Raw genomic sequence first — 24,904 nt, 5'->3', positions numbered from 1 at the left:
AAAACTTAAAAAGTTAAATGTTGAGAAATAACTATGTGTAATTGGGGAAAAATGTTATTAAGTAAAAAAAAAAGAAAAAGAAAATATGACCCCAAATAGAAGTATAATGTAAGAAAAATGCCTCCTGAAGGCAGGAATATCATAGCCATCACATAGTGGAATATCAAGGAAGGATTCCTGGAGGAATTAGTGTCTGAATTGGACTTTGAAATATGAATAAATATAAAAGAGAACCAGAGACCATCTAAGCATCTGTCCTTCCTCCTTGATCTGTTGCTTTTATCTTGCTTTTCTTTCTTATCCTATTTTTCTTATTTCTTTTTCTTAATGTTTTACTTCCTTTCTCTCCAACCAAGTCCTCTACACTTTCCCTTTTCTTTTCATCTTTCAGTCTCCATTAGAGTTGTCATGACACAGGCACAGGAGGAAAACAGAATCATGTGGACCAAAGAAGGTAGAAGGATGACACCTGTGCTCTGAGGAATTCACCATGTTGCTCACCCCTTGGAAACTTTCCTTGACATGCTGGACAACCAGAGTAACCAGAAAGAGCATTGCTTAACTTTAGGGCTGGAGTTAAATTTTGAGCAATGGCCATACACCACCCAGTTGATTCTCCATGTCATAAAGATAATATTTGAGTCATCATATTGCACCAAATCATTTAGATGCAATGATGCACTCTCCCACTAGGCATTTTGGAACTCTCCCAGAATAAAACAGTTGGTAGAACTCAACAACATAGGTTCTTTTGCCAAAATTTGAGAGATAATGACAGCTCCATTCCCACTGATTGGCTCATACTAAAACTCCTCTGAGCTCACATACCCATTTATATGGACGCCAAAATACTGAGCTTTCTTATGAAGATCTTCCAAAAGCTAATGAGATCTTGTGTTTAGAAAAGGTCAAAGTGTTGTAAGATAACCAGATATGTAGAATGATGCATTGTTGTCTTAATCTAAGACTACTAAAAATAAACTGCCCATTCTATATGATTCAATGGTCCTCCTTGTTTGGGAGATAACTACAGATGTCTGATCTTGTTCCAGTAACCATGAATTTGGTCTACCCCCACTGAAAATGAATAACAAATAAAAACATCATTAATCCAACAACTGACTTGATAAAGCATTTTGTGAGGCATTGTGGTATAGTAACTAGAGGGTAAATCTTGGAGTTAGAAGACCAGGGTGAAAATCTTGTGTCTAACACAGATTCCATGTGTTACCATGAATAAACATTCAATCACTCAGTGCCCCAAAGCATCTCTCTAGACAATAATATATATTAAAAAACTTGCTAATCTTTAGCAGTGGAGAGATTTTTCATAACTGAAGACCCTGACACTAATAAAATCAATATTTGTATCAATAAAGAGCACTTCAAAATTTATATAATGTGCAATATATATTCTTGCTGTTGTTTTTTATTCCCTTAGGATAGCTGAAAGATTTCTTTCCCTCATTTTTTTCCCTAAGGCAAATTTCAGGTTGGGATTTGTCCAACCTATTTGATTTCTATAATAACCTGAAAGATATGGAGATGAAGAACATTCTTGTCAAAATGACAAAATATATACTAAATGAAGATGAATGGACAAGTTTTGATTTATCTAAGCCTCAATCTCCTTATTTGTAGAATGGAAATAAATTTTTCCTTTAGGGTTTATCTCAGAGCTATTCTGTTAATCAAATGAAATAATGTATACAAAATACTTTGAAAATCTCAAAACACTGTATAAATTAAGCAACAATAATTATTATGAATATGATTAATAATTTCATAGACATTTGGCTGAAGTCAGGAACAAATAGGCATTAAAAAACCACTATGACATTATCCATAAGGGCAATTAAATTGAAAGATGGCACCTATGAATATCCTATGGTGACCCACATATACAAAAGAGCATCCTTGATTTTACTTTTTAATAGGCCAACAATCAATCTTAACCCTTAATGGACCAACAAGCAATATACATAACATATGTACCATAATAACAACCACCATAACAACAATAATAATATTATTTCTATAGAACCTTAAAGTTTGCAAAGCATTTTACAAATATTAGTTTATTTGGTCCTTACAATAACCATGTGAAGAATGTGCCATTATTATCTCCTTTTTACAGATGAGGAAACTGAGGCACATGGTGATTAAGTGATTTGCCAAGGTTGATACAGTTGGCAAACATCTGAGGAAAGATTCAAACACATGTTTTCCTAATTTCCTAAAGTTATAGAAGGAATATTTAAGCACTGAAAATTAAGAAAACTTTCTTAAATTCACAATTAATCATTGATGGAGATAGAACTATCCCTCCAATGAGGCCAAATGGAATAATGAAGAGATATCAAAGTTAGGGGCAAGAGAGATCTATGTGCACATCCCATATCTGTGATTCATCAGTAAATTGTTCAACCTCTCTGACATTCTACTTCCTTATCTATGAAACAGGGGTGATGAAAATAAGTTTAACTCCTACCTCAAAGGGTTATTGCAGGGACTGTAAGAGATACTTTATTACTAAATCCCTTAGAAGAAGTGGAGTGACCTTCATAGTCAATAAAAGGGTGAGGAAAACAGTACTCAGGTATAATCTCATAAAATGATAGAATGATATGCATTTAATTCCAAAGCAAGTCATTCAACATCAGACTAATACTAGTCTATACTTCAACCACTGATGCTGAAGATGCCAAAGTTTATCAGTTCTATGAAGATTACAACATCTTCTAGACATAACACCAAAAGAAAATGTCACATTCATTTTAGGGTATTGGGTGCTAAAGAATGAAATCAAAAGATTATTAGAATAAGAGGAAAGTTGGCTTTGTAGCACAAAATGAAGCAAGGCAGAAACAAATAGAATTTTGCAAAGATAACTTAATGGTAATAAAAAATACTCTTTCAACAATCCAAAAGGTTGCTCTACACATAAACATCACCAGATGGTCAATATAGAAATCAGAATGATTACATACTTTTCAGCCAAAAGTGGAAGAGCTCTACACAGTCAGTTAAAACAACAGCTGAAGCTGACTGTGGCTTAGATCATGAGCTTCTTATCACAAAATTCAGACTTAAATTGAAGTAAGGAAAACCATCAGACCATATAGGTAAATAAAATCCCTTATGAAAATGCAGTAGATGTCTTAGATTTAAGGGAAATAGAGTGTCTGAAGAACAATGAACAGAGGTTCTAAATATATGCATAGCAAAAAATATTCCAAAAGGAAAAAAGCAAGAAAGCCAAATGACTCTCTGATGAAGCTCTACAAATAGCTGGGGAAAGAAGGAAAATAAAATAAAAAGGAGATAATGAAAGATATACTCAAGCAAATACAGAATTTCAGAGGATACCAAAGATAGATAAGAAGAAATTCAGAGATAGAAGAAAACAATAGAATGAAAAAGATGAAAGATTTCTTCAAGAAATTAGAGATATTGAGGGAATATCTCATGCAAAAAAAAATGGATATGATAAAGGATAAAAATGGTAGAGACTCCACGGAAGTAGAAGAGATTAAAAAGAGGTAGCAAAAATCCAAAAGACAGATACAATAAAAATCTAAATGTTACCAATAACTACCACAATAGTGTGGTTACTGATGTAGAGCCAAACAACTTGGAGAATGAAGTCAAATGGGCCTTGGGAAATTATGGATAATAAGGTTAGTGGAGGTGATGGAATTCCAACTGAGCTATTTAAAATCCTAAATAAATGATTTTGCTAAAGTTCTGTCCTCGATATGCCAGAGGTCACTGAATTGAAAAAAAAAATCATTTTACAACCCAATTTTAAGGAAATACAAAGCCAAAGAATGTTCAAATTACCAAACAAGTACACTCCTTTCATATGTCAACAAAGTTATGCTTAAGATTTTGGACATTGTAGAATTCCCAATCCCTCTATTTTTGTCCGCCTGCATTTTTTATTTCCTTCACACATTACTTGTACATTATTTCAAAGTCCAATTCTTTTTGTACAGCAAAATAACTGTATGGACATGTATACATATATTATATTTAACTTATACTTTTAACATATTTAACAAGTATTGGTCAACCTGCCATTGGGGGGAGGGAGTGGGGGGAAGGAGGGGAAAAACTGGAACAAAAGGTTTTGCAATTATCAATGCTGAAAAAATTACTCATGCATATATCTTGGAAATGAAAAAGCTATAATAAAAATAAACAAACAAACAAATAAATAAGAAAGAAGAGAAAGAAAGAAAGAAAGAAAGAAAGAAAGAAAGAAAGAAAGAAAGAAAGAAAGAAAGAAAGAAAGAAAGAAAGAAAGAAAGAAAGAAGAAGAAAGGAACGAAGAAAGGAAGAAGGAAGGAAGGAAGGAAGGGAAGGAAGGAAGGAAGAAGGAAGGAAGGAAGGAAGGAAGGAAGGAAGGAAGGAAGGAAGGAAGGAAGGAAGGAGGAAGGAAGGAAGGAAGGAAGGAAGGAAAGGAAGAAAGAAAGAAGAAAGAAAGAAAGAAGAAGAAAGAAAGAAAGAAAGAAAGAAAGAAAGAAAAGAAAGAAAGAAAGAAAGAAAGAAAAGAAAGAAGAAGGAAGGAAGGAAGGAAGAAGGAAGGAAGGAAGGAAGGAAGGAAGGAAGGAAGGAAGAGGAAGGAAGGAAGGAAGGAAGGAAAGGAAGGAAGGAAGAAGAAAAAAGAAGAAGGAAGGAAGGAAGGAAGAAGAAAGGAAGGAAGGAAGGAAGGAAGGAAGGAAGGAAGGAAGGAAGGAAGGAAGGAAAGGAAGGAAGGAAGGAAGGAAGGAAGGAAGGAAAGGAAGGAAGGAAGGAAGGAAAGGAAGAAGGAAGGAAGGAAGGAAGGAAGGAAGAGGAAGAAGGAAGGAAGGAAGGAAAGGAAGGAAGGAAGGAAGGAAGAAGGAAGGAAGGAAGGAAGGAAGGAAGGAAGGAAGGAAGGAAGGAAGGAAGGAAGGAAGGAAGAAGGAAGGAAGGAAGGAAGGAAGGAAGAAGGAAGGAAAGGAAGGAAGGAAGGAAGGAAGGAAGGAAGGAAGGAAGGAAGGAAGGAAGGAAGGAAGGAAGGAAGGAAGGAAGAGGAAGGAAGGAAGGAAGAAGAAAAAAGGAAGGAAGAAAAGAGAAAGAAAAAATGATTTCTGTAAATTGGGATTCAGCAATGTGTGAACTGAAGAATTACAAGAAGATCAGGCTGGTTTTTGAAGAAGAAAGAGCGAGAAACTAGGAAACCAAAATGTCAACATTTGCAGTATATGAGGAAGCAAGGGAATTCTCAAAAAATAATAATACTAATATTTCTCCTTAAATGACTACTAAAGCTTCAGTTTGACTATATGGTCACAATATAGTGTGTAGCAAGTCCTCAAAAGAAATGGGAATCCCACATCATTGTACTTGTCTCCTGAGGAATCTGTACGTGGCTAAAGAAGCAACAGTTAGAATCAAACATGAAACAACTGATTGGTTTTAAAATTAGAAAAGGAATTATAAGACAACCTATTGTCATTTTATTTATTAACTTATGTACATATTACATAGTGAAAAATGCCAGGTTTGATGAATCAAAAGAATTAAGGTTTCTGGGAGAAATATCAACAATCCAGAAAAGAAAAAAGAGTTTAAAAGTCCCTTGATGAGGAGAACGTAAAAGCTTGCTTGAAGCCTAACATCAAAAAAAAAAAAAAAAAAAAAAAAAAAAAAAAAAAAAAAAAAATGGAAGCAGTGTCAGATTTTATATTCTTGTGCCCAAAGATACCGGCAGATAAGGATTGTATCCATGAAATTAAAAGACTTGTTCCTTGGAAGGAAATCTATGGAAAATCTACACATTATACTAAAAAGCAGAGGCATCAACAAAGGTCCATATAGTCAACGCTGTGGTTTATCCAGTAGCAATACAAGGGTGAAAGAGTTGAACTATAAGGAAAGCTAACTGCCACAAAATTGTTGATTTTGAATTATGGTGCTAGGGAGCATACTTTTGAAAATCTCTTGGAAAGCAAGGAGATCAAATCAGTCAATGTTTAAAGAAATTAATTCGAGTTATTCACTGGAAGATCAAATACTACAGCTGAAGCTTGAATACATTGGTCACAAAATGAGAAGACAAAACACTTTGAGAAAAATATTGATGTTGGGAAAGTTTGAAAACAAAAGGAAAAGGGGGTTGGCAAGAAAATAAGATGGATAAATAATATCATGAAAACAATGAATATTAACTTAGAATTTAAAAAATGGAGGATGGAAGAGCCTAGTTAACTAAGATCCATCAGGCCATGAAGAGTCAGACAAATGATCAACAAACAAATTATCAAGAAATTATCTTCAGCCTGACCATCTTGCTCTTCTCTTTCTAATAGGGTTCAGATACAAACAGACCGAGGACAGGTCACTATTCTTCTATTATTTCTCTCTAATCAGTGCTCTACAGAATACTACACAGATTGATAAAATAATGGCTTTTTAAAAAATTGAACAAAAGTAAATGTAAAAGGAACATTGGAAAGAGATTAGAACTGGATATTTAAATCAGAGAATCATCGAAATAGAACTAATTAATATATGTGTGCTGATGAGTTCACTAGGTAAATTTGTAGAGAGGAAAAGAAAAAGAAGACCTTTGGGGTCTCTTTTATATGACCTAGATGAAAATCCAGCAAAAGAGACTGAGGAGCAGTCAGAGAGCAGTGGGATTTTGTAATCTGTCAACCCATGAGAGATGATAAATTACTGATGCACAGTTCTAGCTATCAGTATTTTCCTGCTGGGTTTTTAGTAATAAGCACTTGCAGCTTGAAAGATTGTGCTGCACTCTCTCCACTGTTCCCTTTGCATAGACTATATTGATCACAAGTCTTCAATCCTTAATGATAATCTTTCTGTAGTTTTTGATGAGAAAGATTTGATCCCGAATTTTCATCATGAAACCTGTTCTAGCCAAAAAAAAATCTGCATTCCATATCTCTGTTCAATGCTTCTTTGTTCTTATGATTCTGTCTGAGTTCATGCAGACATTGCCAATGGAAAGTCTTTTGGTAGCCAAGAAGCTCCATAATGCACAGATCGCTGAACCTCTAGTCAGGAAGATGTGAGTAAAAATACAGTTTCAAATACTTCTAGCTATGTGATCCTCTGCAAGCCACTTAAGCTCTGGTTGTCTCAGTTTCCTTCAACTATAAAATAGGGCTCATAATATAGCTATCGCAAAAGGTTGTTGGTATATCAAATGAGATAATATTTGTGAAATTCTTAGCATAATGCCTGGCATAAAGTAAGTGCTTCAATAATGCTTGTTCTCTTTTATTCCACTCTTGAATCTAAACAAACTATCTAGAGAAAAGCAATTTGGGGCCATATTTGATCTAATGGCATGTATGAGAGAAATTTTACTATTATTTCTTGAAGTATGAATCTTTATTCTAAAAGTAGATCATTTGTTGTTGTTACCCCTGTTATTATATTTATATTATAATATATATTATATTATATTCTGCTATATATTTTAACACTCTTGTCCAAATGCTTCACCTAATTGTCTTGAACACATTTTTCTATAGATTCCTACATGCTTTCTACATCAATTTCCATTAAAACAAGTACAGTTTTGCAAAGTATGAAAATAAAACCTTTTCCCAAGAGAATAAAGCCTAGCAACTTGTAGCCAAGCCAAGGCCTCTCTGATGTTAAAATGTCAATTATCTGGGAATCTCATATCTGTGTGTACTTTTCACTAATAAGACTACATCCTCTACAACTTTATTCAAAGTCTTCATCAGTCACTAGATTCAAAAAAAGTTCATCATTCCACAACCAATCTGGCAATAGGCAGCTCTGCAATTAGTAAAAAGATCTTCTGAGTAAAAAGAAAGGAAGAAAGGAAAAAGGAAAAAAAATACATTCATTCTGCTGTTGAAGAAACTAGTTTTCTGACACTTGTCAGAACTCACAATCACCACCTCAGCTTAGAGAATTCAGTGTCACTTTCACCCCCAATGGACTTTAGCCCCATGGTTATTCTGAATCTGAAAACTTATAGAATATGACATGAAAGACACTATACATGGAATACACAAAAACGTAATGTAATAAGTGGACGAGATAACTGAGACCTAAGCTTTAGGCATACTCAGTCATTGAGCTTTGGAAATTCAACCCATTCAGGAGATTGGGGGGTGTAATAACATCAACAAATTACCCAAAAGTGATTTAAGATCACATTGGGGATCTGATTGTTCCCTATCTATTGTCCCTATCAGTATCAGGGACTAAGGATCCAGAGAAATACATCTTTAATGAATCAATCAAAACAAAATTTTTAAACAACTGCTGTTTGATTGACAAGCAAATGACAATCTAAGCACCTGAATACAAGAGAAAAGCAAAAACAATTGCTGCCTCCAAGGAATTTATAGTCTAATCAGAGAAGATAATATTTACAGACATAGGTGAAGTGAGGATCCAATCATTGTTTAAGCCTTTGGGATAACAGATTTATTGGATTTTTTTTTTTCAGCTAAAGGGTAGTCTAGAACTGAAAAAAAAATTTAGTTTTTTAATTGATAAGATAAACCCCGAGTGCACCCTGAACTGACTCTTTGTCCTATGATAAGAGAAAAAGGATGTGAGGCTGCAACTGATCAAAGATGTTTCTACTACTATGAGAGGGACAAGACATGATCTCAGTTTCCCCATTTGTAAAATAAGAGGGTAGAATCACATGATTACTAAACATCTTGCCAGCTCTAAACCTTATAATCCTATCCTCAGAAAGTTTATGGTGACAAGAGAGGCCCTACTGTACAATGTTCAAATCCATTAAAAGGTGTGGCTGATACTGGTCCAAATACGGGAGCTGCCTGTGCAATCACAGATGAGTAGGTAAAGAAAGCAGTTCATTAAATAAACGTTCCTAAGGATGGGGGCGGAGGTTTGGGTTTGGTTGGGAATGAATCAGGTCATCCCACAAAGTGGGTGTTACCATTCTAAGGTGGACACTTTAAAACGCCTCTATAAAACTCACAGCATTTTAGACAGTAAGTACCCTGCAAGCTGGTTCAGCCTCCATCCTATCCGTTCCTTTGATGAACTAGGGTAAGTCAATTTACCTAGTTGGATGAATATTATAGCATTTCATGGTCACTATAAATGAAAATCTAGGAATTGGGGTAATATAGCAACAAAAATACTGAATAGAAGTAAGAAAAACAGTTTGGAGTCCAACTCTGCCACTTAATAGCCATTAACCTTAGCCATGTTCTCCTCTTAGTCTTATCTCTAAATAAGAGTATTGGACAAGATGACCTCAAAGTCTCCTTTGATATGTTATGATATTGTTAATGTGCTCATAACAGTGGCTACTTGAAGTTATGCTCTTCATCTGCCCCAAGATCATTGATAGTGAACCTTCCTCTTTATGGTGGGGGAAAAAATAAAGAAATCTAGTTCTTCTAAGATCACTGATACAAACTTGTCATTGCTGGACTATTTCTTTCAAATGGGATGGAAGATGATAGGGAAGTACTGGTGATGTCTTGCTGATTTCTACAATGTCAGTGCCTTTAAATTTATAGATATTCTATCAACTCTCAGTCAATTTCCTGTGACTTGAATTGTTTCTGTTCATTTTTTTTTTCTTGTGAAGTGAAAAAATTAATGCATTGGCTATATTAGTATTCAAAAATCAGTATTCAAAGAGAGTGTGATGGGTCTAAAGCTGTAAGATGATTCTTATAAGATGAGATTCAAAAGAGATCACGTAAATAATTTTGGGGGGATGTCAAAAAAGAATCAATTTTACAAGTACAAAATGCAAGAAGCATGATTAGACAATAGTGAGTCTGAAGATCTAGTGGTTTTAGTGAGCTATATGCTCTCATAAGTAGGATTATGCAGTCAAAAAAAGTAATGCAATTTAGAATCCAAATCCAGAGAGGTATAGATTCTAAGAATGATGAAGTCATACATAGTAAGATCCAGAGTTGGGTGAATAATGACTTTTGTGAAGTGGTTGAATATATTCAAATTCTCTCTTTTTGAAGTTATAATTATGTCATTGATTTTAGCCAGTGAAAGGAAGGGAAGGAAGAAGGAAAGAGGGAGGGATGGGGGGAAGGGGAGAAGGAGGAAGGAAGGAAGGAAGGAAGGAAGGAAAGGAGAGGAAGGGAAGGAGGGAGGGAGGAAGGGAGGAGAGGAAGGAAGGAAGGAAGGAAGGAAGGAAGGAAGGGAAGGAAGGAAGGAAGGAAAGGAAGGAAAGGAAGGAAGGAAGGAAGGAAGGAGAGGAAGGAAAGGAAGGAGGAGGGAAGGAGGGAGGGGAGAAGGAGGAAGAGGGAGGGAGGGAGGAAGGAAGGGAGGGAGGGGAGGGATGGAGGGAGGGAGGGATGGATAGGAGGAAGGAAGGAGAGGAGGGAGGAGGGAAGGGGGAAGGGAGGAGAGGGAGGGATGGGAAGGAGAGGAGGGATAGTGGTGAGGAATGAGATGGGGGTTGGAAGGGAGGAGGGGGAGGGAGGGAGGGGGAGGGATAATATTTCTCCTTAAATGACTACTAAAGCTTCAGTTTGACTATATGGTCACAATATAGTGTAGCAAGTCCTCAAAGAAATGGGAATACCACATCATTGTACTTGTCTCCTGAGGAATCTGTACGTGGCTAAAGAAGCAACAGTTAGAATCAAACATGAAACAACTGATTGGTTTAAAATTAGAAAAGGAATATAAGACAACCTATTGTCATTTTATTTATTTAACTTATGTACATATTACATTGTGAAAAATGCCAGGTTTGATGAATCAAAAGAATTAAGGTTTCTGGGAGAAATATCAACAATCCAGAAAAGAAAAAGAGTTTAAAAGTCCCTTGATGAGGAGAACGTAAAAGCTTGCTTGAAGCCTAACATCAAAAAAAAAAAAAAAAAAAAAAAAAAAAAAAAAAAAAAAATGGAAGCAGTGTCAGATTTTATATTCTTGTGCCCAAAGATACCGGCAGATAAGGATTGTATCCATGAAATTAAAAGACTTGTTCCTTGGAAGGAAATCTATGGAAAATCTACACATTATACTAAAAAGCAGAGGCATCAACAAAGGTCCATATAGTCAACGCTGTGGTTTATCCAGTAGCAATACAAGGGTGAAAGAGTTGAACTATAAGGAAAGCTAACTGCCACAAAATTGTTGATTTTGAATTATGGTGCTAGGGAGCATACTTTTGAAAATCTCTTGGAAAGCAAGGAGATCAAATCAGTCAATGTTTAAAGAAATTAATTCGAGTTATTCACTGGAAGATCAAATACTACAGCTGAAGCTTGAATACATTGGTCACAAAATGAGAAGACAAAACACTTTGAGAAAAATATTGATGTTGGGAAAGTTTGAAAACAAAAGGAAAGGGGGTTGGCAGAAAATAAGATGGATAAATAATATCATGAAAACAATGAATATTAACTTAGAATTTAAAAAATGGAGGATGGAAGAGCCTAGTTAACTAAGATCCATCAGGCCATGAAGAGTCAGACAAATGATCAACAAACAAATTATCAAGAAATTATCTTCAGCCTGACCATCTTGCTCTTCTCTTTCTAATAGGGTTCAGATACAAACAGACCGAGGACAGGTCACTATTCTTCTATTATTTCTCTCTAATCAGTGCTCTACAGAATACTACACAGATTGATAAAATAATGGCTTTTTAAAAAATTGAACAAAAGTAAATGTAAAAGGAACATTGGAAAGAGATTAGAACTGGATATTTAAATCAGAGAATCATCGAAATAGAACTAATTAATATATGTGTGCTGATGAGTTCACTAGGTAAATTTGTAGAGAGGAAAAGAAAAGAAGACCTTTGGGGTCTCTTTTATATGACCTAGATGAAAATCCAGCAAAAGAGACTGAGGAGCAGTCAGAGAGCAGTGGGATTTTGTAATCTGTCAACCCATGAGAGATGATAAATTACTGATGCACAGTTCTAGCTATCAGTATTTTTCCTGCTGGGTTTTTAGTAATAAGCACTTGCAGCTTGAAAGATTGTGCTGCACTCTCTCCACTGTTCCCTTTGCATAGACTATATTGATCACAAGTCTTCAATCCTTAATGATAATCTTTCTGTAGTTTTTGATGAGAAAGATTTGATCCCGAATTTTCATCATGAAACCCTGTTCTAGCCAAAAAAAATCTGCATTCCATATCTCTGTTCAATGCTTCTTTGTTCTTATGATTCTGTCTGAGTTCATGCAGACATTGCCAATGGAAAGTCTTTTGGTAGCCAAGAAGCTCCATAATGCACAGATCGCTGAACCTCTAGTCAGGAAGATGTGAGTAAAAATACAGTTTCAAATACTTCTAGCTATGTGATCCTCTGCAAGCCACTTAAGCTCTGGTTGTCTCAGTTTCTTCAACTATAAAATAGGGCTCATAATAATAGCTATCGCAAAAGGTTGTTGGTATATCAAATGAGATAATATTTGTGAAATTCTTAGCATAATGCCTGGCATAAAGTAAGTGCTTCAATAATGCTTGTTCTCTTTTCATTCCACTCTTGAATCTAAACAAACTATCTAGAGAAAAGCAATTTGGGGCCATATTTGATCTAATGGCATGTATGAGAGAAATTTTACTATTATTTCTTGAAGTATGAATCTTTATTCTAAAAGTAGATCATTTGTTGTTGTTACCCCTGTTATTATATTTATATTATAATATATATTATATTATATTCTGCTATATATTTTAACACTCTTGTCCAAATGCTTCACCTAATTGTCTTGAACACATTTTTCTATAGATTCCTACATGCTTTCTACATCAATTTCCATTAAAACAAGTACAGTTTTGCAAAGTATGAAAATAAAACCTTTTCCCAAGAGAATAAAGCCTAGCAACTTGTAGCCAAGCCAAGGCCTCTCTGATGTTAAAATGTCAATTATCTGGGATCTCATATCTGTGTGTACTTTTCACTAATAAGACTACATCCTCTACAACTTTATTCAAAGTCTTCATCAGTCACTAGATTCAAAAAAAGTTCATCATTCCACAACCAATCTGGCAATAGGCAGCTCTGCAATTAGTAAAAAGATCTTCTGAGTAAAAAGAAAGGAAGAAAGAAAAAGGAAAAAAATACATTCATTCTGCTGTTGAAGAAACTAGTTTTCTGACACTTGTCAGAACTCACAATCCACCACCTCAGCTTAGAGAATTCAGTGTCACTTTCACCCCAATGGACTTTAGCCCCATGGTTATTCTGAATCTGAAAACTTATAGAATATGACATGAAAGACACTATACATGGAATACACAAAAACGTAATGTAATAAGTGGACGAGATAACTGAGACCTAAGCTTTAGGCATACTCAGTCATGAGCTTTGGAAATTCAACCCATTCAGGAGATTGGGGGGTGTAATAACATCAACAAATTACCCAAAAGTGATTTAAGATCACATTGGGGATCTGATTGTCCCTATCTATTGTCCCTATCAGTATCAGGGACTAAGGATCCCAGAGAAATACATCTTTATGAATCAATCAAAACAAAATTTTTAAACAACTGCTGTTTGATTGACAAGCAAATGACAATCTAAGCACCTGAATACAAAGAGAAAAGCAAAAACAATTGCTGCCTCCAAGGAATTTATAGTCTAATCAGAGAAGATAATATTTACAGACATAGGTGAAGTGAGGATCCAATCATTGTTTAAGCCTTTGGGGATAACAGATTTATTGGATTTTTTTTTTCAGCTAAAGGGTAGTCTAGAACTGAAAAAAAAATTTAGTTTTTTAATTGATAAGATAAACCCCGAGTGCACCCTGAACTGACTCTTTGTCCTATGATAAGAGAAAAAGGATGTGAGGCTGCAACTGATCAAAGATGTTTCTACTACTATGAGAGGGACAAGACATGATCTCAGTTTCCCCATTTGTAAAATAAGAGGGTAGAATCACATGATTACTAAACATCTTGCCAGCTCTAAACCTTATAATCCCTATCCTCAGAAAGTTTATGGTGACAAGAGAGGCCCTACTGTACAATGTTCAAATCCATTAAAAGGTGTGGCTGATACTGGTCCAAATACGGGAGCTGCCTGTGCAATCACAGATGAGTAGGTAAGAAAGCAGTTCATTAAATAAACGTTCCTAAGGATGGGGGCGGAGGTTTGGGTTTGGTTGGGAATGAATCAGGTCATCCCACAAAGTGGGTGTTACCATTCTAAGGTGGACACTTTAAACCCTCTATAAAACTCACAGCATTTTAGACAGTAAGTACCCTGCAAGCTGGTTCAGCCTCCATCCTATCCGTTCCTTTGATGAACTAGGGTAAGTCAATTTACCTAGTTGGATGAATATTATAGCATTTCATGGTCACTATAAATGAAAATCTAGGAATTGGGGTAATATAGCAACAAAAATACTGAAATAGAAGTAAGAAAAACAGTTTGGAGTCCAACTCTGCCACTTAATAGCCATTAACCTTAGCCATGTTCTCCTCTTAGTCTTATCTCTAAATAAGAGTATTGGACAAGATGACCTCAAAGTCTCCTTTGATATGTTATGATATTGTTAATGTGCTCATAACAGTGGGCTACTTGAAGTTATGCTCTTCATCTGCCCCAAGATCATTGATAGTGAACCTTCCTCTTTATCGTGGGGAAAAAATAAAGAAATCTAGTTCTTCTAAGATCACTGATACAAACTTGTCATTGCTGGACTATTTCTTTCAAATGGGATGGAAGATGATAGGGAAGTACTGGTGATGTCTTGCTGATTTCTACAATGTCAGTGCCTTTAAATTTATAGATATTCTATCAACTCTCAGTCAATTTCCTGTGACTTGAATTGTTTCTGTTCATTTTTTTTCTTGTGAAGTGAAAAATTAATGCATTGGCTATATTAGTATTCAAAAATCAGTATTCAAAGAGAGTGTGATGGGCTAAAGCTGTAAGATGATTCTTATAAGATGAGATTCAAAAGAGATCACGTAAATAATTTTGGGGGATGTCAAAAAAGAATCAATTTTACAAGTACAAAATGCAAGAAGCATGATTAGACAATAGTGAGTCTGAAGATCTAGTGGTTTTAGTGAGCTATATGCTCATCATAAGTAGGATTATGCAGTCAAAAAAAGTAATGCAATTTAGAATCCAAATCCAGAGAGGTATAGATTCTAAGAATGATGAAGTCATACATAGTAAGATCCAGAGTTGGGTGAATAATGACTTTTGTGAAGTGGTTGAATATATTCAAATTCTCTCTTTTTGAAGTTATAATTATGTCATTGATTTTAGCCCAGTGAAAGGAAGGGAAGGAAGAAGGAAAGAGGGAGGGATGGGGGAAGGAAGGAGAAGGAAAGAAGGAAGGAAGGAAGGAAGGCAGGGAGGGAGGGAGGGAGGAAGGAAGGAAGGAAGGAAGGAAGGAAGGAAGGAAGGAAGGAAGGAAGGAAGGAAGGAAGGAAGGAAGGAAGGAAGGAAGGAAGGAAGGAAGGAAGGAAGGAAGGGAGGGAGGGAGGGAGGGAGGGAGGGAGGGAGGGAGGGAGGGAGGGAGGAAGGAAGGAAGGGAGGGAGGGAGGGAGGGAGGGAGGGAGGGAGGGAGGGAGGAAGGGAGAGAGGGATGGAGGAAAGAAGGAAGGAAGGAAGGAAATGTGGAAGTAGAGAGGGAAACTAGTATGGATTAAGCAATCTATGTGTTAAATGTCAATTAATCGTCTTCTATGTGCCAGGCACTAACTAAACACTAGGAATACAAAAAGAGGCAAAAGACATCCCCAGCCTTCAGTTATATCTCATTTGATCCTCACAAGAGGGTAGGACAACCCTGTGAAATAAATGTTATTATTATCCCTATTTTATAGTTAAAGAAACTCAGGCAGGCTGAGATTATATGACTTGCCTGAGATCACATAGCTAGTAACAATCTGAGATTGCATTTGAATTCAACTCTTTCCTCCAGGCCTAACACTAACCACAGTACCACCTTGCTACCTCTAACTAGAAATATTCAATACAAATCCAAATAACACCACCATTAAATGCTAAATCTAGGCTATTGAAATGAACTTAGGCAATGAATAAGAAACAACCATATGTAAATGCAGACAAAAATTTGGGGGAGCTCAGAACACAGTAAGTCATTTAATCTTTCCCCAGGAAAAGGACATAAAAGTTGAAATCCCTCTTCCGTATTAATATCTGCCAAAGAATCAAGACTTTCTAATAGGTCTTTATTGACTAACTGAGATGAGTAGCTTAACCTCTCAATTGCTGTTTCGTTATAGCAAAAGGGTTGAATCAGCCCCATCCCATTCCTCGCTAGGAAGGGGCTTCAGGAATGAAAGAGATCAGAGCTATGAAATATATGCATGACTATTTTTCTCGATAATGATTACCAAGTATGTATAGGAAGGAAAAAGCAATGGTAAATAAGATAATGATAAATAAAAAATGGCTCTTCTCTACTCTTCAGGTCCATCTCACTTTACAACAAGATGTCTCAACTCTTACAAAGCATTGTCACCGTAATTGATGTCTTCTACAATTATTGTGGCCAAGATGAGGAATGTGACACATTGTGTAAAAAGGAACTTAAGGAACTTTTGAATAAAGAGATGGGTCCACTTCTGAAGGTAAGATCTGTCTATCAGATAATCACTTGTTTTGTATCTAGGCTAGACTTGCTCAAATGTTTCTTCTTAGGAAGTAGCAGACAAAGATGATTTACATTCTCAATGTCCCATTTCAGAATTTGACACTGTAATAACAATTTCTAACACATATGTGATATTTTAAAGTTTGCAAAATACTATCCATGAATTACTTCCTTTGAACCTTACAATGATCCTCTGATAGAGCTATCATATTCCTAGTTTATAGATACAGACCCGGGTGACCCTGGGGGAAGAAGGCTCAATGATAGTCTTGCCTTTCTTTGTGGTGTTACTACCTTTAAGTTTAAGGATAATTTTTAACCACTGGTCAGTTTTCTCTAATTCTTAACAATTTAGCTTTAATTTTTTTTCCTGCTAAATGGAAAGATTCTACACTGATGATCCTTTGGATCAGGATCCAAAAAGGTCTTGGTATAGTAGAGCACTGAGCAAAATGTGATAAAATGAGATTCAAGTCAAGACAGCAAGCATTTATTAAGCATCTGATTTCATATTCAACGTTTCAAAAACTCAAATTCATGAATGCAAGATGAACTGGGGTTCCGAAAAGGTACTAGCTGTGAGACCCTGGGCAATCAGCCTCTCAGTTTCTTCAGGATAACAAGGATAATGATTGCTCCTGACTCCCAGAGTTGCTGGGAGAACAAAATAAGCTAATATTTATAAAATGCTTTGCAAATCTTAAAGTACTATATAAATCCTTTCAATTATAAATAATTACTATATTTATATATTTTATGTTATAAAATAGTTTGTTATGAAATGTTTTAATGTTATATATTAAACACACACTTATAAAGTTTTTTTGCATTATGTATCATGTGTATTAATATATATTATAATCCTAGTGATTATTATAAACATGGTCACAAAAATTAGTATCAAAAATTGGATCTAAACATGAATCAACATGACCACAGCATTATAGCCATTGGACAATACTTGTACAAAGTAGACAATCAGTAAATAAAAGATAAGTAAATTAATCATTGCAATTACTTTCATACCTGAAAAAAAAAGTGTTATTAGATAGATGAAATTTGTTTTCAGATGCCTTCCTCTTTTTTTTTTTTTTTTTTTTTTTTTTTTGCTTAGGCAATTGGGGTTAAGTGACTTTCCCAGGGTCACACAGCCAGGAAGTGTTAAGTGTCTAAGACCAGATTTAAACTCAGCTCCTCCTGACTTCAGGGCTGGTGCTCTATCCACTGTACCAACTAGCTTCCCCCTTCTAATTTTTCTATGTCCTTCTTAGACACAGGGATACTATCATTGACCCTACCTTAGGGCACAGGGTTCTCCTTTTTCCCTCCAAGTTCTTTTTGGCCAGAGAAAGGCAATCTGAAAACTAATTCATATGAATGTATTCTTGACTAGGTCTGAGAAATTACAAGCCCTAAAGAGAAAAATCAACCTTTGAACAATAGCATTTCAGGCACTCTGGCCCTATAAGTGACAAAGTGCTTTCAAAATCAAACTAGAGAAATTAAGATGAGTAACTAATAGGAAGTCAATCACATTTAGTCAGTCAGTAAACATTAATAAAAATACTTATTCTGTGCTAAGTACAGTGTGAAGTGTTATATCGAATGATAATTGATCCCAAAATACTTGATTTGCATTCAACATATTATGTTGAATATTATGACTCCTTTTATACACCAAGTATACCTTTCCTTTCTTTTTTATTCCCTTTACCCCTGTGCTTTCATTCTTTCCATCTCTTTTTGCCTAGTGCCTCTGAGCTTTGTCAGGCCAAATGAAGCTACTATCCACTGAGGTCTTGCCAATACAAACATTTTGACAATCTTCCTTCACTTAGTAAGTGAAGAATAGACACCAGACTCACAGGCTTCTACCTTGTTCTTATACAGAATCCCAACAATCCTGATACTGTGGATGTCTTCATGCAAATCTTAGACCGGGATCATGACAGAAGAGTGGACTTTACTGAATATCTGCTGATGGTATTCAAGTTGACCATGGCCTGCAATAAATCTGTCGTCAACGAATATTGCCATGCTTCAGGGTCAAAGCAGAAACACCAAAGACATCATCATCAGGAGGCACAAAATAAATCAGAGGACGAGGAAGTGTCAACAGAGCAAGAGTCAGACTCCAGTCACTCAAGCTGGAGTTCAAGACAAGGATATGGGTCATCTGGGTCTGGGCGATCACACAGGAGGAGCCACAGACAAGGGTCTGGCTCTATTGGGGGGGAAAGGAACGATTCCTCAGATCATGTAGCGCATGGGGAGGGCTCAAGAAGGAGCCATCATCGATCAAGTTCGAGCCACTCAGGGAGTAGTAGCCAAGAGAAATATGGATCCAAAGTAAATAAGCAGGTGGGGAGGAGACATAAAGGAAGTATTAGCCCCTCCAGATTTTCAGGAGGAGAAGAATATGAATATGGCACTAGCCACTCAGGTAGAGAGGAAAGACATGGATTCAGCAATAGCCAGACAGGGAGATTTGAGGGACCAGAAGAAGGGTTTGAAAGAGACAGAGGACAAGGACACAGCTCTAGATCACATCGTTCCTCTAGCTATGAGTCACAGCAGTCATCTACCTATGAGCAACACCAACCTAACTCTAGCCATTCCTCTAACTATGGACAAGGTGGATCAAGTTCAGGCCATTACTCAAACCAGGGACAACATGGTTCTGACTCAGAACAGTACTCCAATTATGGACAAAATCAGTCAGGCTCAGGACAGTCCTCAGGCCATGGGCACTGTGAATGTGGTTCAGGTCAGTCTTCTAGCCATGGACAACATGAGACAGGCTCGGGGCAATCCTCTAACTTTGGGACTAGTTCAGGTCAATCATCCAGGCAAAGAAGACATGGTTCTAGCTCAAATAGTCAGTCAGAAAGTTGGGGAGGACACAGACAAAGTTCAAGTTCAAGTCAGTCCTCCAGCCATAGGAGACATGGGTCAGGGTCAGGTCAATCCTCTGGTTATGGACAACATGGGTCAAGGTCTGGTCAGTCCTCCAGTTATGGTCATGGAGCAGGCTCAGGTCAGTCTTCTGGATATGGTCAACATGGGTCAGGGTCAGGTCAGTCCTCTGGCTATGGCCAATATGAATCTGGCTCAAGTCAGTCCTCTACCTGTGGACAGCATGGATCAGGATCCACTGGTCACTCAGAGAGTTGTGGAGGATCAGGACATTACTCCAGTTCACATCAGTCCTCTGGCTATGGACAACATGGGTCAGGCTCAGGTGAGTCCTCTAGCTATGGACAACATGGATCTAGCTCAGGGCAGTCTTCTGGCTATGGCCATGGGTCAGGGGCAGGTCAGTCCTCCGGCTATGGCCAACATGGATCTAGCTCAGGGCAGTCCTCCAGCTATGGCCAACATGGATCTAGCTCAGGTCAGTCCTCTGGCTATGGCCAACATGGGTCAGGCTCAGGTCAGTCCTCTGGCTATGGCCAACATGGATCTAGTTCAGGTCAGTCTTCCAGCTATGGCCAACATGGGTCAGGCTCAGGCTCAGGTCAGTCCTCTGGCTATGGCCAACATGGATCTAGCTCAGGTCAGTCTTCTGGCTATGGCCAACATGGTTCTAGCTCAGGTCAGTCCTCCGGCTATGGCCAACATGGATCTAGCTCAGGTCAGTCCTCCGGCTATGGCCAACATGGGTCAGGCTCAGGCTCAGGTCAGTCCTCTGGCTATGGCCAACATGGATCTAGCTCAGGTCAGTCCTCCGGCTATGGCCAACATGGATCAGGCTCAGGCTCAGGTCAGTCCTCTGGCTATGGCCAACATGGATCTAGTTCAGGTCAGTCTTCCAGCTATGGCCAACATGGGTCAGGCTCAGGTCAGTCCTCCGGCTATGGCCAACGTGGATCAGGCTCAGGTCAGTCCTCTGGCTATGGCCAACATGGATCTAGCTCAGGTCAGTCTTCTGGGTATGGCCAACATGGATCTAGCTCAGGTCAGTCTTCTGGGTATGGCCAACATGGTTCTACCTCAGGTCAGTCCTCCGGCTATGGCCAACATGGATCTAGCTCAGGTCAGTCTTCTGGCTGTGGCCAACATGGATCCAGCTCAGGTCAGTCCTCTGGCTATGGCCAACATGGTTCTAGCTCAGGTCAGTCCTCTGGCTATGGCCAACATGGATCTAGCTCAGGTCAGTCCTCCGGCTATGGCCAACATGGGTCAGGCTCAGGCTCAGGTCAGTCCTCTGGCTATGGCCAACATGGATCTAGCTCAGGTCAGTCCTCCGGCTATGGCCAACATGGATCTAGCTCAGGTCAGTCTTCTGGCTGTGGCCAACATGGATCTAGCTCAGGTCAGTCTTCTGGCTATGGCCAACATGGTTCTAGCTCAGGTCAGTCCTCCGGCTATGGCCAACATGGATCTAGCTCAGGTCAGTCCTCCGGCTATGGCCAACATGGGTCAGGCTCAGGCTCAGGTCAGTCCTCTGGCTATGGCCAACATGGATCTAGCTCAGGTCAGTCCTCCGGCTATGGCCAACATGGATCTAGCTCAGGTCAGTCTTCTGGGTATGGCCAACATGGATCTAGCTCAGGTCAGTCTTCTGGGTATGGCCAACATGGTTCTACCTCAGGTCAGTCCTCCGGCTATGGTCAACATGGATCTAGCTCAGGTCAGTCTTCTGGCTATGGCCAACATGGGTCAGGCTCAGGTCAGTCCTCTGGCTATGGCCAACATGGATCTAGTTCAGGTCAGTCTTCCAGCTATGGCCAACATGGATCTAGCTCAGGTCAGTCCTCCGGCTATGGCCAACATGGGTCAGGCTCAGGTCAGTCCTCTGGCTATGGCCAACATGGATCTAGCTCAGGTCAGTCTTCTGGCTATGGCCAACATGGGTCAGGCTCAGGTCAGTCCTCTGGCTATGGTCAACATGGATCTAGCTCAGGTCAGTCTTCTGGCTATGGCCAACATGGGTCAGGCTCAGGTCAGTCCTCCGGCTATGGCCAACATGGATCTAGTTCAGGTCAGTCTTCCGGCTATGGCCAACATGGATCTAGCTCAGGTCAGTCTTCTGGGTATGGCCAACATGGATCTAGCTCAGGTCAGTCTTCTGGGTATGGCCAACATGGTTCTACCTCGGGTCAGTCCTCTGGCTATGGCCAACATGGATCTAGCTCAGGTCAATCCTCCGGCTATGGCCAACATGGATCTAGCTCAGGTCAGTCCTCCGGCTATGGCCAACATGGATCTAGCTCAGGTCAATCCTCCGGCTATGGCCAACATGGATCTAGCTCAGGTCAGTCCTCCGGCTATGGCCAACATGGGTCAGGCTCAGGTCAGTCCTCTGGCTATGGCCAACATGGATCTAGCTCAGGTCAGTCTTCCAGCCATGGTCAACATGGGTCAGGCTCAGGTCAATCCTCTGGCTATGGCCAACATGGATCTAGCTCAGGTCAGTCTTCTGGCTATGGCCAACATGGGTCAGGCTCAGGTCAATCCTCTGGCTATGGCCAACATGGTTCTAGCTCAGGTCAGTCCTCTGGCTGTGGCCAACATGGATCTAGCTCAGGTCAATCCTCTGGCTATGGCCAACATGGATCTAGTTCAGGTCAGTCTTCTGGCTCTGGCCAACATGGGTCAGGTTCCAGTGGTCATTCCGAGAGTTGTGGCCAACAAAGCCATAGTTCAAGTTCACATCAGTCTTCTAGCTGTGGTCAATCTGGGTCCAGGTATGGTCAGTCCTCTGGTGGTGAGTCTGGCTCTAGTCAATCCTCCAGCCAGAGAAGATATGGATCTAGTTCAGGTGGTCAGTCCGAGAGATGTAGACGACAAGGACATAGTTCAAGTTCACATCGGTCCTCTAGCTGTGGAGGATCTGGGTCCAGGTATGGTCAGTCCTCTGGTGGTGGGTATGGCTCTGGTCAATCCTCTAGCCAGAGAAGATATGGATCTAGTTCAGGTGGTCAGTCTGAGAGGTGTGGACGACGAGAACGTAGTTCAAGTTCACATCGGTCCTCTAGCTATGGACGACACAGATCTTGCTCTGGTGAATCAAGTAACTTTGGACAACATGGGTCTGGTTCAAGACAGTCATCTAGTCAAAGACAGCATGGATCCAGCTCAAGTGGTCAGTCAGGGAGTTGTGGACAGCAAAGACGTAGTTCAAGTTCACATCAGTCCTCCAGCTATGGACAATGCCAGTCTGGCTCAGGCCAGTCCTCTAATTATGGGCAACAAGGGTCCAGCTATGGCCAGTCTTCTAGCTGTGGATCTGGCTCAGGTGGTCAATCAGTAAGCTGTGGAGAACAAGGACAGTACTCTAACTATGGACAGTGTAGCTCTGGTTCAGGACTACCTTCCAGTTATGGGTCTGGATCAGGCCAGTCAACTTGCCAGAGTTCAAGCAGTCAGTCAGGAAACGGTAGAGAACAATATAATTCTAATTCACAACAGTCCTCTACTTATGGACAATGTGGGTCTGTATGCGATCAGTACTCTGACTATCCACAATATGGGTGTCAATCTTCTAGCTCTGGAACTTATGGTTCAAGTTCAGCTCAGTACTGTAGTTCTGGAAGTCATGGATCCAGTGTGGGTGGACAGACATGTAGTTCAGGGAGACAAAGATGTAATTCAAATGGTAGCTGTGGGGAGTTTGGGAGACAAACAGTTGGCTCAACCTTCATCCTGTATGAGGACAGTAACAATGAGTCATCAGGAAATAGAAATAATGAAAGTAAGACATTGTGCAGCCTCTCTAGCCAAGATGGAGTTGGTTCTCAGAAAACAGGAGGAAATTATGGAAGGGTGAGAACATACTCAGGTTCCCAATATCCCTGTAGCATCACTCCTCTCTATGAGTACTGCCAAGAGCAAAGATTTCATTTCTACAAGTGAAGGGCAGCTGAATGCTAAATAATTGAAGTAGAAAAAAAAGGAAAGAAAAATTTATACTATGACCACGCCATTTACCGTGGCGTTCAGTTCTGGGAACAGGGCAAACTGCCTTTGTCCTTTTTGTTTAAACCTAGATGTCAACTCTATGCCTTCTCTCTGGTGGTAGTTTCTTAGAACAGTTCCACTTAGTGGTGTAGGGTATTTAGCTCCTTGGTTAGGAAATAGTAATTAGACAGAGTCCATGGAGTATAACACTAAATAGGGGGCAATATGCATTTGGGGACAATACAGTTTGGGAGCTTGGGAATTTTTTTTTTAATCTGAAAAGCTTGATTAGGGTGGGGGTGGGAAAAGGGATGCTCATGGATTGTTCAATTTACTGATGTAAAAGTTTATTATTACTCCTTTCCAAGGAGTTGAGGCAAGATTGCCTAACTCCTAATTGACTAGATTATCAGTTCTCAAAGGCCAAAGCCACTGTGGCAGGGTTGTGTACTTTCCTTCAGATTCATGCCATGGCAAAAGTTGGCATGGGGGTAGGAAAATTTTAAGGACAGAGATCCAATCTCAGAACTTTCTTTTCAATGTTAACCAACCTTGATTCTAAAGAACTTTTTTATTAAGTAAGCTAAAAATCAACATGAAAAATTGCCATCATGTCTTTTCCCCTAGCCAATAGAGGAGATCTTTGAAAAATGAGAGTTGACAACATTTTTGTTCAAAAGGCAAGCATCTTGGGCTTTAATTGCAGCTAAACATCTGTCTGCATGGAAACTATTCTAGGCTAGTAAGAAGTATATGCAAGATAGTAACTTACACAACCTTTCCACTTTGGAGAATGTTAACTATAAGGAAAAGGGGACAGAAAATGTATGTTAACAACCGTATGATATTTTTGATCAACTATAAAACTCAAGATTATTGCTGTTCCCTTGAGGGTATTTGGTAAAATCTAAAAATTGGATTTCATGAAAACTGATAATAAACTATTGTTTATCAAGTATTTAGCCTGTGTCTTCTCTGCTTCATTCTCATATCAGACTAGAAACTGATTTCAAGTAGGCTGTTCACCAAAAAATCTCCATTACTCCTTTCCCCTAAAGAGGAAGGAAGGAAGGAAAGAAAATAAAGATTTATTAAGCACCTACTATGTGCCAGACATTATGCTGAGCCCTTTATAAAAATGATCTTACTTAATTCTCACCACAACCTTAGGAAGTAGGATTATTATTATTATTAATCATTATCCCCCTTTTGCATTTGAAGAAACTGAGCAAATAGAGTTTGACTTGTGCAAGGTCACACAGTTAGTGACAGTCTAAGGCTAGATTTCAAATCAATTTTTCCTAACTTCAGTTCTCATACTCTATCCACTATGCCATCTAGCTGTCTCTGAGTTTTGAAGTACACAGATACTAATGAAAGAAAATTGAAAGACT

At 38.7% G+C, this 24,904-nt stretch overlaps 1 protein-coding gene across 5 annotated transcripts; it reads left to right on the top strand.

Moving 5' to 3' along the window:
- Positions 1 to 14,235: 14,235 nt before the first annotated feature.
- LOC141539984 (uncharacterized) lies at positions 14,236 to 24,468 on the top strand. Of its 5 annotated transcripts, none has more exons than XM_074263492.1 (4): positions 14,236 to 14,282; positions 16,425 to 16,584; positions 18,498 to 20,325; positions 20,605 to 24,468. In XM_074263492.1, exons 2-4 carry the CDS (start codon positions 16,447 to 16,449, stop codon positions 23,463 to 23,465), a joined length of 4,827 nt encoding a protein of 1,608 aa, XP_074119593.1. In that variant the 5' UTR covers positions 14,236 to 14,282; positions 16,425 to 16,446; the 3' UTR covers positions 23,466 to 24,468. The 5 variants fall into 5 exon arrangements, with proteins under 5 accessions (XP_074119593.1, XP_074119592.1, XP_074119591.1 ...); XM_074263491.1 differs by having other exon boundaries at positions 18,498 to 20,448; positions 20,482 to 24,468; XM_074263490.1 differs by having other exon boundaries at positions 18,498 to 24,468.
- The last annotated feature ends 436 nt before the right edge of the window (positions 24,469 to 24,904 follow it).

The sequence above is a fragment of the Sminthopsis crassicaudata genome, chromosome 4 (assembly GCF_048593235.1).
Source record: "Sminthopsis crassicaudata isolate SCR6 chromosome 4, ASM4859323v1, whole genome shotgun sequence".
Lineage (NCBI taxonomy): Eukaryota > Metazoa > Chordata > Mammalia > Dasyuromorphia > Dasyuridae > Sminthopsis > Sminthopsis crassicaudata.
The sequence above is the reverse complement of the archived record's forward strand: the minus strand, read 5'-3'. Positions and strand labels throughout refer to the sequence as shown.

Bases quoted from the DNA above. Each gene is read 5' to 3' on its own strand.
- LOC141539984 (XM_074263490.1), top strand. From the start codon at position 16,447: ATGTCTCAACTCTTACAAAGCATTGTCACCGTAATTGATGTCTTCTAC. The intron at 16,585-18,497 runs GTAAGATCTGTC...GTTCTTATACAG, and splicing joins AGATGGGTCCACTTCTGAAG to AATCCCAACAATCCTGATAC.